This window comes from Hyla sarda, chromosome 1 (assembly GCF_029499605.1).
Source record: "Hyla sarda isolate aHylSar1 chromosome 1, aHylSar1.hap1, whole genome shotgun sequence".
Classification (NCBI taxonomy): Eukaryota; Metazoa; Chordata; class Amphibia; order Anura; family Hylidae; genus Hyla; species Hyla sarda.
The window spans coordinates 207,928,259-207,945,110 of NC_079189.1; the positions used below are offsets into that span (position 1 = coordinate 207,928,259).

The 16,852-nt window shown below is 45.1% G+C and overlaps 1 protein-coding gene across 1 annotated transcript in view; it reads left to right on the forward strand.

The window, feature by feature from the left end:
- Positions 1-16,852, forward strand: part of LOC130356157 (ovochymase-2-like) — a 79,397-nt gene that overhangs the window by 1,100 nt on the left and 61,445 nt on the right. The window contains exons 3-5 of the mRNA XM_056557314.1: positions 9,145-9,238; positions 10,361-10,501; positions 12,506-12,597. Coding sequence (XP_056413289.1) covers positions 9,145-9,238; positions 10,361-10,501; positions 12,506-12,597 — 327 coding nt within the window. The remainder of the gene's footprint in view (positions 1-9,144; positions 9,239-10,360; positions 10,502-12,505; positions 12,598-16,852) is intronic.

Below are 16,852 nucleotides of genomic sequence, written 5' to 3' on the forward strand. Positions count from 1 at the left end.
CCTTGAATACATTGTCGTCTACGGTGATTTAATCAGTGCAGGCTGCCACCAATTGTGCAAGTTCTCCCACTTAAAAAGATGAGAGAGGCCTGTAATTTTCATCATAGGTATAACTCAACTATGAGAAACATAATATGAAGAAAAAATCCATAAAATCACATGCACAAATCAAATTATGGTGGAAAATAAGTATTTTGTCACCTACAAACTGTCAGGATCCGGAGTGGTATGCAGGATAGACACAGGTAGTGGATCCTCTATGTCAGTGATGTGATGGCGTGGGCCGTACCAGGAGAACGGAGTCTAAGGGGTTACTGGTTTTCACCAGAGCCCGCCGCAAAGCGGGATGGATTTGCTGCAGCAGGTAACCCCCAGGTCGTTCCACCCAATAGTGGGTTAATATAGTGTAGGGAGGTGATTGCACTGATTGGACCAGGCACCAATTAGTGGTGCACTGGCCCTTTAAATTTCAGAGAGCCGACGCGCGCGCCCTAGAGAGTGGGGCCGCGCGTGTGGGATGGGACAGAAAAAAGACGGGGCAGGTGAGTGACATGGGGCGCGGTCCGAGAGTGGGCACGTTCCGTGCCTCGGATCGCGTCCCCTCTGGTGACACGGGAGCAGCGCTCCGGGGAGGCAGTGGGACCCGGAGCGCTCGGCGTGACACAAACAAGCTAGATTTCTGGCTCTCACAGACCTGTAACTTCTTCTTTAAGAGTCTCCTCTGTCCTTCACTCATTACCTGTATTAATGGCACCTGTTTGAACTTGTTATCAGTATAAAAGACACCTGTCCACAACCTCAAACAGTCAAACTCCACTATGGCAAGGACCAAAGAGCTGTCAAAGGACACCAGAAACAAAATTGCACCTGCACCATGCAGGAAAGACTGAATCTGCAATAGGCAAGCAGTTTGGTGTGAAGAAATCAACTGTGGAAGCAATTATTAGAAAATGGAAGACATACAAGACCACTGATATTCTCTCTTGATCTGGGGCTCCACGCAAGATCTCACCCTGTGGTGTTAAAATGATCACAAGAACGGTGAGTGAAAATACCAGAACCACAAGGGGGACCTAGTGAATGACCTGCAGAGAGCTGGAACCAAAGTAACAAAGGCTACCATCAGTAAAACACTACGCAGTCAAGGACTCAAATCATGCAGTGCCAGATGTGTCCCGCTGCCAAAGCCCGTACATTTCCGGGCCCATCTGAAGTTTGCTAGAGAGTATTTGGATGATCCAGAAGAGTAGAGTATTGGGAGAATGTCATATGGTAAAAAAGTTGAACTTTTTGGTAAAAATTCCACTCGTCTGAAAGAGTGCTGAGTTGCATCCAAAGAACACCATACCTACTGTGAAGCATGAAGGTGGAAACATCATGGTTTGAGACTGTTTTTCAGCAAAGGGACCAGGACGACTGATTCGTGTAAAGGAAAGAATGAATGAGGCCATGTATCGTGAGATTTTGAGTGAAAACCTCCTTCCATCGGAGCATTGAAGATGAAACCTGGCTTGGTCTTTTAGCATGACAATGATCCAAAAACACTGCCCGAGCAGCGAAGGAGTGGCTTCGTAAGAAGCATTGCTAGGTTCTGGAGTGGCCTAGCCAGTCTTCAGATCTCAACACCATAGAAAACCTTTGGACGGAGTTGAAAGTCTGTGTTGCCCAGCGACAGCCCCAAAACATCACAGCTCTAGAAGCGATCTGCATGGAGGAATGGGCCAAAATGCCAGCAACAGTGTAAAAACTTAAAACATTTGACCTCTGCCATTGCCAACAAAGGGTATATAACAAAGTATTGAGATGAATTCTTGTTGTGTACCAAATACTTATTTTCCACCATAATTTGCAAATACATTCTTTAAAAATCAGACAATGTGATTTTATGGATTTTTTTTTCTCATCATGTATCTCATAGTTGAGGTATACCTATGATGAAAATTACAGGCCTCTCTCATCTTTTTAAGTGGGAGAACTTGTACAATTGGTGGCTTACTAAATACTTTTTTTCCCCACTGTATTTGAAGAGTGGGGCAAAACAGCAGCCACCTGTTTAAATCTGGCAGCACAATACTTCGGTTGGAAGCCTGCTTTGCCCAGCATCAGTAAAGCACGTGCATGGGAGATCACAGTTGCTTATAATAAAGTTAGTGGCCCTAGGCCTTACCTGATGCAGCAGATATTTTTTATCATCCTGTTACTTATTGACTCATGATATTCGCAGTATTTAGCTATATGTGATATCCTGCAATTTTTATTACCGTATTTGTATTCAATGTACTAATCGTATTTTGTTTCCAAACAAGGTTTAAAAAATAATACGTGGTTAAATAGAGGTGTCTAAATTTTTGTCAAATTTACTATCACAGGTGGCACTGTATTTCATAAAATGGAGCAAACTGCACATGTGACATGATAGATTTGGAACAACTCACTAGGCATGTTAGACCAACTCATAGGGGGAGATATATCAAAACCTGTGCAAAGGAAAAGTTGCCTAGTTATCCATAGCAACCAATCAGATTACTTCTTTTATTTGGCAGAGGCCTTCTTAAAAATGAAAGAAGCGAGTTGATTGGTTGCTAGGGGCAACTGGGCAACATTCCCCCAGGACAGGTTTTGATAAATCTCCCCCATAGTTGATGAACAAGTTATGCCAAAATGTATTATGTACCATGTACATTTGTCGGAACAATTTGCAACAGAAGTTTTGGACATTTTGCTTAGTAAGTCTGTCTTTTCATAGAGTTTTCTATTTTTAAAGGGGTACTCCGGTGAAATTTTTTTTAAAAATCAACCATTGCCAGAAAGTTAAACATATTTGTAAATTACTTCTATTTAAAAATCTTAATCCTTTATGTACTTATCAGCTGCTGTATGTCCCAGAGGAAGTTCTTTTCTTTTCGAATTTCTTTTCTGTCTGACCACAGTGCTCTCTGCTGACACCTCTGTCTGTCTCAGAAACTGTCAACAACAGCCATAGCAAACCTCTCCTGCTTCGGACAGTTCCTGACATGGACAGATGTGTCACCAAAGAGCACTGTGGTCAGACAGAAAGGAAATTTAAAAAAGAGAAAAACTTCCTGTGGAGTTACAGCAGCTGATAAGTACTGGAAGGATTAAGATTTTTAAATAGAAGTAATTTACAAATCTGTATAGCTTTCTGAAGCCAGTTGATTTTTTTTAAAAATTCACCGGAGTACCCCATTAATTTTAGTTAAACAACAAAAGGTAGCAGAAATTCTAAAATGTCTCTCGTCTTCTTGACTGGCCCATAGCCTCACTGTCACGATGCCGGCTGGCAGGTAGTGGATCCTCTGTGCCAGAGAGGGATTGGCGTGGACCGTGCTAGTGGACCGGTTCTAAGCCACTACTGGTTTTCACCAGAGCCCGCCGCAAAGCGGGATGGTCTTGCTGCGGCGGTAGTGACCAGGTCGTATCCACTAGCAACGGCTCACCTCTCTGGCTGCTGAAGATAGGCGCGGTACAAGGGAGTAGGCAGAAGCAAGGTCGGACGTAGCAGAAGGTCGGGGCAGGCAGCAAGGATCGTAGTCAGGGGCAACGGCAGAAGGTCTGGAAACACAGGCAAGGAACACACAAGGAACGCTTTCACTGGCACTAAGGCAACAAGATCCGGCAAGGGAGTGCAAGGGAAGTGAGGTAATATAGGGAAGTGCACAGGTGATTACCCTAATTGGAACCACTGCGCCAATCAGCGGCGCAGTGGCCCTTTAAATCGCAGAGACCCGGCGCGCGCGCGCCCTAGGGAGCGGGGCCGCGCGCGCCGGGACAGAACAGACGGGGAGCGAGTCAGGTAGGGGAGCCGGGGTGCGCATCGCGAGCGGGCGCTACCCGCATCGCGAATCGCATCCCGGCTGGCAGCGGGATCGCAGCGCCCCGGGTCAGAGGACGTGACCGGAGCGCTGCAGCGGAGAGAGTGAAGCGAGCGCTCCGGGGAGGAGCGGGGACCCGGAGCGCTCGGCGTAACAGTACCCCCCCCCCTTGGGTCTCCCCCTCTTCTTGGAGCCTGAGAACCTGAGGAGCAGACTTTTGTCAAGGATGCTGTCCTCAGGTTCCCAGGATCTCTCTTCAGGACCACAACCCTCCCAGTCTACTAAAAAAAAATTTTTTCCTCTGACCTTTTTGGCAGCCAAAATTTCCTTGACCGAGAAGACGTCCGAGGAGCCGGAAACAGGAGTGGGAGGAACAGATTTGGGGGAAAAACGGTTGAGGATGAGTGGTTTGAGAAGAGAGACGTGAAAGGCATTAGGGATACGAAGAGAAGGAGGAAGAAGAAGTTTATAAGAGACAGGATTAATTTGACACAAAATTTTGAAAGGACCAAGATAGCGTGGTCCCAACTTGTAGCTAGGGACACGGAAGCGGACATATTTAGCGGAGAGCCATACCTTGTCTCCAGGGGAAAAAACGGGGGGAGCTCTTCTTTTCTTATCCGCGAACCTCTTCATGCGTGAAGAAGCCTGTAAGAGAGAATTTTGGGTCTCTCTCCATATAATGGAAAGGTCACGAGAAATTTCATCCACAGCGGGCAGACCAGAGGGCAAGGGGGTAGGGAGGGGGGGAAGAGGGTGACGGCCGTACACCACGAAAAATGGGGATTTGGAGGAAGATTCAGAGACCCTGAAGTTATACGAGAATTCGGCCCATGGAAGGAGATCTGCCCAGTCATCCTGGCGGGAGGAAACAAAATGTCGCAAATAATCACCCAAGATCTGGTTAATTCTTTCTACTTGTCCATTGGACTGGGGATGATATGCAGAGGAAAAATTTAATTTAATCTTGAGTTGTTTACAGAGAGCCCTCCAGAATTTAGACACAAATTGGACACCTCTATCCGAGACAATCTGCGTAGGCAACCCGTGAAGACGAAAAATGTGTACAAAAAATTGTTTAGCCAACTGAGGCGCAGAAGGAAGACCAGGAAGAGGGATGAAATGTGCCATTTTGGAGAATCGATCAACGACCACCCAAATAACAGTGTTGCCACGGGAAGGGGGTAAATCAGTAATAAAATCCATACCAATCAGAGACCAAGGCTGTTCGGGGACAGGCAGAGGATGAAGAAAACCAGCGGGCTTCTGGCGAGGAGTCTTATCCCGGGCACAGATAGTGCAGGCTCGCACAAAGTCCCCAACATCCGTCTCCAGAGTCGGCCACCAATAGAAGCGGGAGATGAGTTGCACAGATTTCTTGATGCCCGCATGACCTGCGAGATGGGAGGAGTGACCCCATTTGAGGATTCCGAGGCGTTGGCGTGGAGAAACAAAGGTCTTCCCTGGAGGAGTCTGCCTGATGGAGGCAGGAGAAGTGGAGATCAGGCAGTCAGGTGGAATGATGTGTTGCGGAGGGAGATCAACTTCTGAGGCATCCGAGGAACGAGAGAGAGCATCGGCCCTAATGTTCTTATCGGCAGGACGAAAGTGAATCTCAAAATTAAATCGGGCAAAGAACAGAGACCACCGGGCCTGGCGAGGATTCAGCCGTTGGGCAGACTGGAGGTAGGAGAGGTTCTTGTGGTCGGTGTAGATAATAACAGGAGAACTTGATCCCTCCAGCAGATGCCTCCATTCCTCAAGTGCTAATTTAATGGCTAGAAGCTCTCGATCCCCGATGGAGTAGTTCCTCTCCGCTGGAGAGAAGGTCCTAGAGAAAAAACCACAAGTGACAGCATGCCCGGAAGAATTTTTTTGTAGAAGAACAGCTCCAGCTCCCACTGAGGAGGCATCAACCTCCAATAGGAAGGGTTTGGAAGGGTCAGGTCTGGAGAGGACGGGAGCCGAAGAAAAGGCAGACTTGAGTCGTTTAAAGGCGTCTTCTGCTTGAGGAGGCCAGGACTTGGGATCAGCACTTTTTTTGGTTAAAGCCACGATAGGAGCCACAATGGTAGAAAAATGTGGAATAAATTGCCTGTAATAATTGGCGAACCCCAAAAAGCGTTGGATAGCACGGAGTCCGGAGGGGCGTGGCCAATCTAAGACGGCAGAGAGTTTGTCTGGATCCATCTGTAGTCCCTGGCCAGAGACCAAATATCCTAGAAAAGGAAGAGATTGGCATTCAAACAGACATTTCTCAATTTTGGCATAGAGTTGGTTGTCACGAAGTCTCTGAAGAACCATACGGACATGCTGGCGGTGTTCTTCTAGATTGGCAGAAAAAATTAGGATATCGTCCAGATATACAACAACACAGGAGTATAACAGATCACGAAAAATTTCATTGACAAAGTCTTGGAAGACGGCAGGGGCGTTGCACAGTCCAAAGGGCATGACCAGATACTCAAAGTGTCCATCTCTGGTGTTAAATGCCGTTTTCCACTCGTCCCCCTCTCTGATGCGGATGAGGTTATAGGCGCCTCTTAAGTCCAATTTAGTGAAGATGTGGGCACCTTGGAGGCGATCAAAGAGTTCAGAGATGAGGGGTAAGGGGTAGCGGTTCTTAACCGTGATTTTATTAAGACCGCGGTAGTCAATGCAAGGACGTAGGGAGCCATCTTTTTTGGACACAAAGAAAAATCCGGCTCCGGCAGGAGAGGAGGATTTACGGATAAAGCCCTTCTTTAGATTCTCCTGGACGTATTCGGACATGGCAAGAGTCTCTGGGGCAGAGAGAGGATAAATTCTGCCCCGGGGTGGAGTAGTGCCCGGGAGGAGGTCGATAGGGCAATCATAAGGCCTGTGAGGAGGTAGAGTCTCAGCTTGTTTTTTGCAGAAAACATCCGCGAAGTCCATATAGGCCTTAGGGAGACCGGTTACTGGAGGAACCACAGAGTTACGGCAAGGGTTACTGGGAACCGGTTTTAGACAGTTCTTGGAACAAGAGGACCCCCAACTCTTGATCTCCCCAGTGGACCAATCCAGGGTAGGGGAATGAAGTTGAAGCCAGGGAAGTCCAAGGAGAATTTCCGAGGTGCAATTGGGGAGGACCAAAAGTTCAATCCTCTCATGATGAGATCCGATGCTCATAAGAAGGGGCTCCGTGCGGAAACGTATGGTACAGTCCAATCTTTCATTATTTACACAATTGATGTAGAGGGGTCTGGCGAGACTGGTCACCGGGATGTTGAACCTGTTGACGAGAGAGGCCAAAATAAAATTTCCTGCAGATCCAGAGTCCAAGAAGGCCACAGCAGGGAAGGAGAAGGCAGAGGCAGACATCCGCACAGGCATAGTAAGACGTGGAGAAGCAGAGTAGACATCAAGGACTGTCTCACCTTTGTGCGGAGTCAGCGTACGTCTTTCCAGGCGGGGAGGACGGATAGGACAATCCCTCAGGAAGTGTTCGGTACTAGCACAGTACAGGCAGAGGTTCTCCATACGGCGTCGTGTCCTCTCTTGAGGTGTCAGGCGAGACCGGTCGACCTGCATAGCCTCCACGGCGGGAGGCACAGGAACAGATTGCAGGGGACCAGAGGAGAGAGGAGCCGAGGAGACGAAACGCCTCGTGCGAACAGAGTCCATATCTTGGCGGAGTTCCTGGCGCCTTTCAGAAAAACGCATGTCAATGCGAGTGGCTAGGTGAATGAGTTCATGTAGATTAGCAGGGATTTCTCGTGCGGCCAGAACATCTTTAATGTTGCTGGATAGGCCTTTTTTGAAGGTCGCGCAGAGGGCCTCATTATTCCAGGACAATTCTGAAGCAAGTGTACGGAATTGTACGGCATACTCGCCAACGGAAGAATTACCCTGGACCAGGTTCAACAGGGCAGTCTCAGCAGAAGAGGCTCGGGCAGGTTCCTCAAAGACACTTCGGATTTCCGAGAAGAAGGAGTGTACAGAGGCAGTGACGGGGTCATTGCGGTCCCAGAGCGGTGTGGCCCATGACAGGGCTTTTCCGGACAGAAGACTGACTACGAAAGCCACCTTAGACCTTTCAGTGGGAAACAGGTCCGACATCATCTCCAGATGCAGGGAACATTGGGAAAGAAAGCCACGGCAAAACTTAGAGTCCCCATCAAATTTATCCGGCAAGGATAAGCGTATCCCAGGAGCGGCCACTCGCTGCGGAGGAGGTGCAGGAGCTGGCGGAGGAGATGACTGCTGAAGCTGTGGTAGTAACTGTTGTAGCATAACGGTCAGTTGAGACAGCTGTTGGCCTTGTTGCGCTATCTGTTGTGACTGCTGGGCGACCACCGTGGTGAGGTCAGCGACAACTGGCAGAGGAACTTCAGCGGGATCCATGGCCGGATCTACTGTCACGATGCCGGCTGGCAGGTAGTGGATCCTCTGTGCCAGAGAGGGATTGGCGTGGACCGTGCTAGTGGACCGGTTCTAAGCCACTACTGGTTTTCACCAGAGCCCGCCGCAAAGCGGGATGGTCTTGCTGCGGCGGTAGTGACCAGGTCGTATCCACTAGCAACGGCTCACCTCTCTGGCTGCTGAAGATAGGCGCGGTACAAGGGAGTAGGCAGAAGCAAGGTCGGACGTAGCAGAAGGTCGGGGCAGGCAGCAAGGATCGTAGTCAGGGGCAACGGCAGAAGGTCTGGAAACACAGGCAAGGAACACACAAGGAACGCTTTCACTGGCACTAAGGCAACAAGATCCGGCAAGGGAGTGCAAGGGAAGTGAGGTAATATAGGGAAGTGCACAGGTGATTACCCTAATTGGAACCACTGCGCCAATCAGCGGCGCAGTGGCCCTTTAAATCGCAGAGACCCGGCGCGCGCGCGCCCTAGGGAGCGGGGCCGCGCGCGCCGGGACAGAACAGACGGGGAGCGAGTCAGGTAGGGGAGCCGGGGTGCGCATCGCGAGCGGGCGCTACCCGCATCGCGAATCGCATCCCGGCTGGCAGCGGGATCGCAGCGCCCCGGGTCAGAGGACGTGACCGGAGCGCTGCAGCGGAGAGAGTGAAGCGAGCGCTCCGGGGAGGAGCGGGGACCCGGAGCGCTCGGCGTAACACTCACTATGATCTCTTTTCACATATAGGAGACAGTGCAGAAAGACAAAGAAGCCTTGAAAATAGGAAACAACCCATGATCCATTCATAACATGATATTATATCTATTTTATAAACTCTGGATTCCATGCTTAATCTAGACATAATTTTCTTAATCTAAGTCGCTATTATATAATAGCAAGCAAGCGGATATTATAAAACTAAACTTATTTAACAAACATCACTTTGTAGGTTGTCCATTTTTGGTTTGAGGAGTTCCATGTGGAAGCCAGCACATTATGCAGCGAAGATCATGTCACCATAGAGGATAATGTTGGGGTCTTGGGTATGTAGCATGAACTCTTATTTTATAAAATTTATTCTATGCATACTTGCAAGATTTATAAAGTACTTTAAATAAGATAGATAATATATACATGGATGAAGGGATGGATGGATTTTTTTCTGTCCGTTACCTTAAAAACAAATGAACCAGTCTAAGAGACACAAAACAGCACAAACAACATTTTTAATATAGACTATTTGCTAATTTTGTTTATTTTAGAAGCTAGAATATCTGAGTTTTAGCTTTAGATGCACTGAATTCACAACCATGCCTGTGCCTTGCTGTCCTACAGGGTCATTATGTATGTTATTACATTATATTAAGGCACACAACACTATTTTGTGTAATGTTTCACTCCTCTTCGACCTATATCACTAGAACCCCTGAGCAACATGTCAGCAGGCATTGAGGACTGCAGTGAGTTGAATGGTGGGATGCGGCTGGACAGTCACAACTGAATAACTATTTATGATTTTTAAATACAGCTGACATGTCAGGACAGGGGTAGAGACATGCAACCCCAATCTCCACCCACACGCCTGTCCCTACCTACTTGGGCAATCTGCCAGAGACAGCAGCCCCCAACTAGGTGATGGTCCCTTCCTATCTAAGTGCAAGGGAGAGAAATAGGAAAGACAGAAGGCTCAAGGTCAGCAAAACAGGATTAGTACCATAGTGTGAACCTAGTCTAAAAGTCCAAAAAATACATATAATACCAAATCGCAAGGCAGAGGGGGTAATCCAGTAAACAAGCAAGGTATTTGAAGAAAATAAACCCCAAAACAGCAACAACGTGCAGACGACCACTCACAGGCAACTGTGGCCAGCCGCCACCTGTTTAAATCTGGCACCATCAGACAGCACAATACTTCAGTAAGGAGCCTGCTTTGCCCAGCATCAGTGATGTCTGACTCCCACTGTCAGTTGGGTAGCCAGCTGTGACAACAGAGTAATGCTGTCTGTGCCACGCTACAAGAGAGCTCGGAGCTGCAGGCCCGGTGGACTGTAGTCAGGTAAGTATTTTTCATAACATCAGTTAGTTTTGTAAAAAAAAACATATGTACAGTATTTATTAGTACATCTGCATCACTCTATTGACCTTTTTTCTATATCTACAATCAGGTACATACTGTGGGCATACTCTTCCCAATCCGATAGTATCAGTCGGGAACAGAATTTTTGTGACATTCATCACTAATAGTGAAAACAGTGACAAAGGATTTCATGCTAAGTATGAAGCTGTTGATCCCAAAGATATAGCAGGTGAGTGTGTCTCTTTCTTTATTTTTGAATATATTTTGTTTACAAACTGAAGATACTGTGCAAAACATTTCTATTGCTTCATCAGTTGTAGCTGTACTTACCTTATCATTTAATGACTGAAACTTCTTCAGACATCAAAACATTTTACGCTGTATGACACCTGCTGAACAGGTCCAAATAATAGACAATCTGGTAGATCGGTGCTCTTTTAATGGACCTTTAAACAGCTCTACCATGGTGCAGGCAGGCCCAACATTCTTGCAGATCTTGCCTTCCACACACCGTATTACACAGAATTTTTAAAATAATTTTGTAGTATGTTAAAAAATGCAATCAGCTGACATTCGTCGGGAGATCACTAGTCCTATTACACAGGGATGCATTGGCCCATTTTGTGTACAATAACTATTTTCCTAAAATATCTTCTTTTGGAATTCAGCGCTTAAATGTGTTAACTAAGACTTTATTCTCCTCTTTGTCCACAAATCATACCAATTTGAAACCCATCTCCTGCATGAGACCCAGCGTAGAATAATTCTATGGCATTGGGTCTTGTCCTGGAGATAAATTTCGCACAGCTGTGACCTGAAGAGGTGCTGCGAGCTGCAGAGGTGCTGTCATTTGTCATTAAAACATTATTACGCTTTAAATCAAACAGGAACAGTAAACAGGAGAACGATGTAGGGTCAGTGAGTTAAATACCTACCTTCAATTCGGCACGGTGTCCCTCCGAACGTCCGCTTCTATTTTCGGTGAATTACGCACTGGAGGCAGGCCCACCGGGTGAATTTGAATATTCATGGTCACTGGTCATGTGAGCACTTGCACATACTGAGCGCTCACGTGACCTGTGATCATGAATATTCAAATTAACCCAGCGGGTCCGCCTCCAGTGCGCAATTCACTGAATATAGAAGCGGACCTTCGGAGGAACACTGCTCCAGACTGAATGTACGTATTTAACTCACTGACCCCGCATCGGTCTCCTGTTCACTCACACTATAACCTAGTGTATTGGGTTTAGTGTGGGTGAACAGGATGACCGTTTTCCTTTAAAGGTCTTCAAACCCTTTCATTTTTTCACATTTTATTATGTTGAGGCCTTATGTTAAAATATAAACAGGGTTTTCCACCACCATTCTGCACTCAAAACCTTATAAGTCCCATTTCTATGACACTTGAAAGGCTCTGGGGCCTCTCATTTTTCTTGATCATCTTTGAGATGTTTCTTGGTTGGAGTCTGTGGTAAATTCAGTTAACTGGACTTGATATAGATAGACGTACCTATGTCTATATAAGGTCTCACAGCTGACAATGCATATTAGAGCAAAAGACAAGCCATGAGGAGGAAAGAATTGCCTGTACAACTCAGAGACAGAATTGTGTGGAGGCACAGATATGAAGAAGGATACAAAAGAATTTCTGCTGCACTGAAAGTTACCAAGAGCACAGTGGCCTCCATAATTCTTAAAGGAGTCCACAGATGGTCACAATCCTATCGGACAGAACTTGAGAGAATCTGCAGAGAAGAATGGCAGAAAAACCACAAATTCAGGTGTGTAAACCTAGTGGCATCATACCCAAGAAGACTGGAGGTTGTAATCACTGCCAAAGGTGCTTCAAATAAGTACTGAATAAAGGGCCTGAATACTTATAACAATGCGATGTATTAGTTATTCGTTTTTTCTTTTCAATAAATTAGCAAAGGTTTTTGGCACTCTGTTTTCACATTTTCACTATAGGATACTGAGTGCAGATTAATGGGGGAAAACTTGATTTCCACAAGGCCGCAACAAAATGAAATGCAGAAAAAAGTTAAAGGGTATGAAGACTTTTCAAATACATTGCATATGCTGTAAATATGGGAATAGTATGTACTTCCAATGTTATAAGAAGTTTGGAATAGTTTGACACAGTGACTTTCAATTCTAGTTTATTATGAGACAAATTGTATATACTTCTTATGACAGTGATTAAGAATATTTTTAAAATCTATTGTTCCAGATATTGTGGGAGGTGGAGGATTTTTAGATGGCAACATAGGAGAGTTTCAGTCCCCGAGTACATATAACAACAAGAATTATGGCATGTACCAGGTAAATACTCCTCTGCATCAAAGACTGATGAAGGATGTCTGAAGTATTGACTTGCCTTATTTAGGTATTGATACAATGGCCCTCATTTACTAAGAGTGTTGTGTAGGTTTGTTTGTGGGTTTTAATTTCCTACAATTTATCTTCCACGGTATTTACTAAGGTTTCTCTACATTTTCCACTTTCCCTACACTTTGTTTTCTTTACATATGCTCTGATCTGTCAGGTTTTCCTCAGCTCAAATCCACCACATTTTATGTGGAAACCTTAGTAAATATGTTGGGTTTTTGTGAAAATGTTGGGAACACGCCCCTTTTCAGAGACCATCCCCCTTTTTTCCCGGCAGCCACGCCCCTTTTTGGGTTTTCTTAGCAAAATGGAGAGTTAGTCGGGATTTTTTCCAATTCTGGCGCAAGATCTGGCGAGACAGAATTTCTGGCGCAATGCGACAGAATCTGGCGCACAACCCGACAAAACATATCGGGTTTGCAATAGTAAATGAGGGCCAATGTGTCTATAGAAACAAGACTAAAGTTGCCATCACATTACTCAATCTGTCATGAAGAAGGGGATTGTACACCCCGAAACGCGTTATTGCTGTTTTAGTCCAATGAACTTGAAACTTTAATTCGCTTCCATGACCTGGTTGTGACTTTCCTTCTGGATAACTGAACTCCTGCATGAAGGTCACCTATTTCTTGCCCAACTCAATCAATCAAGGCTTGGAATTCTTCCATGTTTAAAATGAAACATGCAATGACCAGTTGTATGAGGTCATTTGCTTTCTAAAGTGAAAAGTGAAAATCCAATATGACATGATTTGTATAGATGCACAATATTATACTATATGACTGATGTTAGTCACTGTTTTTTTCCTCAAACTCATGTGTCATGCAGCCTATAGAACAATTTTTCTCGCATTGAATTTATACAGGGAGATTTAAAAAAAAATTCTGATCTTTAAAAATAATGCAAAAATGGTTTATTCCCTAACTGCTCTGAGCTTTAAAAATCTCTGTATCATACCTTTCCCCTTGCTAACATTGTGTGAGCTCCCGGCAGGAGAAAGTGCGTGTTCCTCAGCAGGCGTGACGTCACTGAAGCCTGCGAGACCTGTGCCTCACCATGCCCTGCACGCACTTCCTGAGTATGTTCTCTTGCCAGGCTGGGACACTAACTGTTTGATTTGCGCAGGAAAAAGAACAGAGCCACCTAGTGGCCATTTTTTTCAGTCATATTAAAAACTTATAAAAGTTGAGAATTTTAACAGCAAATAAATGGCAAAGTGTCTCATAAGGAACAATATATTAAAAGTTTAGTTGGGTGACAGGTACTCTTTAAATGCAGTATAGTTTTCATTTTCCAATGTAGTGTTTGTAACCAGTTTCATATGCAATCATGTGACCTCGCTTCAGGGTTTAATCTTCTGGCTGTGTGATCTTTTGTACTTTGATCACATGATTATCTCCCTTCCCCCCCCCCCCCCCCCCTCTCTCAGGACATCACACAATATATGTGTCTAGTCCTCCTGCTATCTACACTGCTCTTTAGCACTTGCTCATTCGTCAGGTGATCAATTCATTTTTCCCTGCCTAAAAATCTTCTTAGATTCAATGATGGCAGCAAAAGGCAATGCGAACAACCTAGTAATCGGTTGTGCGGCCCTCCCAGCACAATAGTAATAGACTCAGTAAAAGAGCCGATCTATGAAATCTGTGCTTGTTTACAGAGAGTGCCGGACCGTGTAACAGGACTCTTAGTGTTCCTTGTGTCTCTCTAGTTCTATGTTCTTGTCCTTGTTTCTTGTGGATTTGTGTTTTCCTGATATTTGTATTTAGAATTTTCACTGTTTTTGATTTGTTTTACTTTATCATAGTGCCTGTTTGTTGTTTCTGCTAGAGGTAGATTATGAGCCAGGGCTTTTGCAGAGGCAGTAAGGTTTAGTCATGTCTGGTGTTAGTTTGAAGGGAACCTGTCATCAAGCTTTACACTATATAATGAGTGGGAACACATAATAGAGTTTAATATCACTTGTCCTACAATGCCTGGATGTCTGTTTGTACATCTAAAAATGTGGAGAAAACGACTTTTACAAATGTCACATTCAGTATGTAAATGAGACTTAAAGCGTACCCGTCAGATCCCCCCCAAAAACTTTTTTTTTAATATATCACTTAGTACCTAATCCTAACCATGTACATCTAATTTTTATGTGTCTAGCACCTTTATTAATTTTTTTATTACACTTTTTATTTAGCTCACTAAATAGTCTGAATTCCTCTCAAAGGGAGGGGGCGTGGCCTCACTGTGCAGGTCTCCGCCCACTCCCTCAGTATGTTGTCTGCTCACATCTCCCCTAGCATTAGCAAAACTACAACTCCCAGCTTGTCCTCACTGACAGTAGCGGGACACAAGCTGATAGTAGGAGGATTTTTCCTCCAGCTGTGAGCCCTGCGCTCACAGCTGTCAATCAAGGAAGTGTGTCCATGACATAGGTGATGATGCATGGACACAACAGGACTAGTATGTGTCCAAGCAGGCAGGGGGGGGCAGTTGTTTGACTGGCTTTTTCAGTATGAAATACTGAAATTTTTTAAAGAAAACAATTACAAAACCTATTGGTTTTGCATGCTTTACAACATATCAAAAGTTTTTGTATCTGACAGTGCCCATTTAACCCCTTAAGGACCAAGGACGTACCGGTACGTCCTTGGTCCTGCTCTTCTGATATAACGCGGGGTTACACAGTAACCCCGCGTCATATCATGGCGGGCCCGGCGTCATAGTGAAGCCGGGACCCGCCTCTAATAGCGCGCAGCGCCGATCGCGGCGCCGCGCGCTATTAACCCTTTAGCCGCGCGCTCAAAGCTGAGCCGCGCGGCTAAAAGTGAAAGTGAAAGTTCCCGGCTAGCTCAGTCGGGCTGTTCGGGATAGCCGCGGCTAATCGCGGCATCCCAAACAGCTGACAGGACAGCGGGAGGGCCCCTACCTGCCTCCTCGCTGTCCGATCGCCGAATGACTGCTCAGTGCCTGAGATCCAGGCATGAGCAGTCATCCGGCAGAATCGTTGATCACTGGTTTCTTATGAGAAACCAGTGATCAACATAGAAGATCAGTGTGTGCAGTGTTATAGGTCCCTATGGGACCTATAACACTGCAAAAAAAAAGTGAAAAAAAAAAGTGAATAAAGATCATTTAACTCCTCCCCTATTAAAAGTTTGAATCACCCCCCTTTTCCAATAAAAAAAAAACACAGTGTAAATAAAAATAAAAATAAACATATGTGGTATCACCGCGTGCGGAAATGTCCGAATTATAAAAATATATCATTAATTAAACCGCTCGGTCAATGGCGTGCGCGCAAAAAAATTCCAAAGTCCAAAATAGTGCATTTTTGGTCACTTTTTATATCATTTAAAAATGAATAAAAAGTGATCAATAAGTCCTATCAATGCCCCATACACGGAAAAATAAAAAAGTTATAGGGGTCAGAAGATGACAATTTTAAACGTATTAATTTTCCTGCATGTAGTTATGATTTTTTCCAGAAGTCCGACAAAATCAAACCTATATAAGTAGGGTATCATTTTAATCGTATGGACCTACAAAATACATATCAGGTGTCATTTTTACCGAAAAATGTACTACGTAGAAACGGAAGCCCCCAAAAGTTACAAAACAGCGTTTTTTTTTCAATTTTGTCGCACAATGATTTTTTTTCCCGCTTCACCATAGATTTTTGGGCAAAATGACTGACGTCATTACAAAGTAGAATTGGTGGCGCAAAAAATAAGCCATCATATGGATTTTTAGGTGTAAATTTGAAAGAGTTATGATTTTTTAAAGGCAAGGAGCAAAAAACGAAAATGCAAAAACGGAAAAACATCCGGTCCTTAAGGGGTTAAGTAGTCAATCAGTGGACATGTGGCTTCTGAAGTAGTCATGGCTCCCCAGGCTCATGCCTACTCAGGCTCAGTAATGCCTATCTAGACATGATTAAGCATCTCAGTCAGGGCCTGATGTAAATTATGTCAAGAGAGGTATTATAAGAGCCTGGCTACGCATGATTATAGCCTGCGTGCCATGATTACTTCAACAAGCTGCATGCTTAGTGACTACTTGAGCATGCCCTGTGACTACTTGAGCATGATTTACATACAGCGTGTTACATTTATAAAAGTTGTTTTCACAATATTCATAGATGTGCCTGCAGACATCCAGGCATGGTATTCACCTCTATTACCTGTTGCCACTTGTA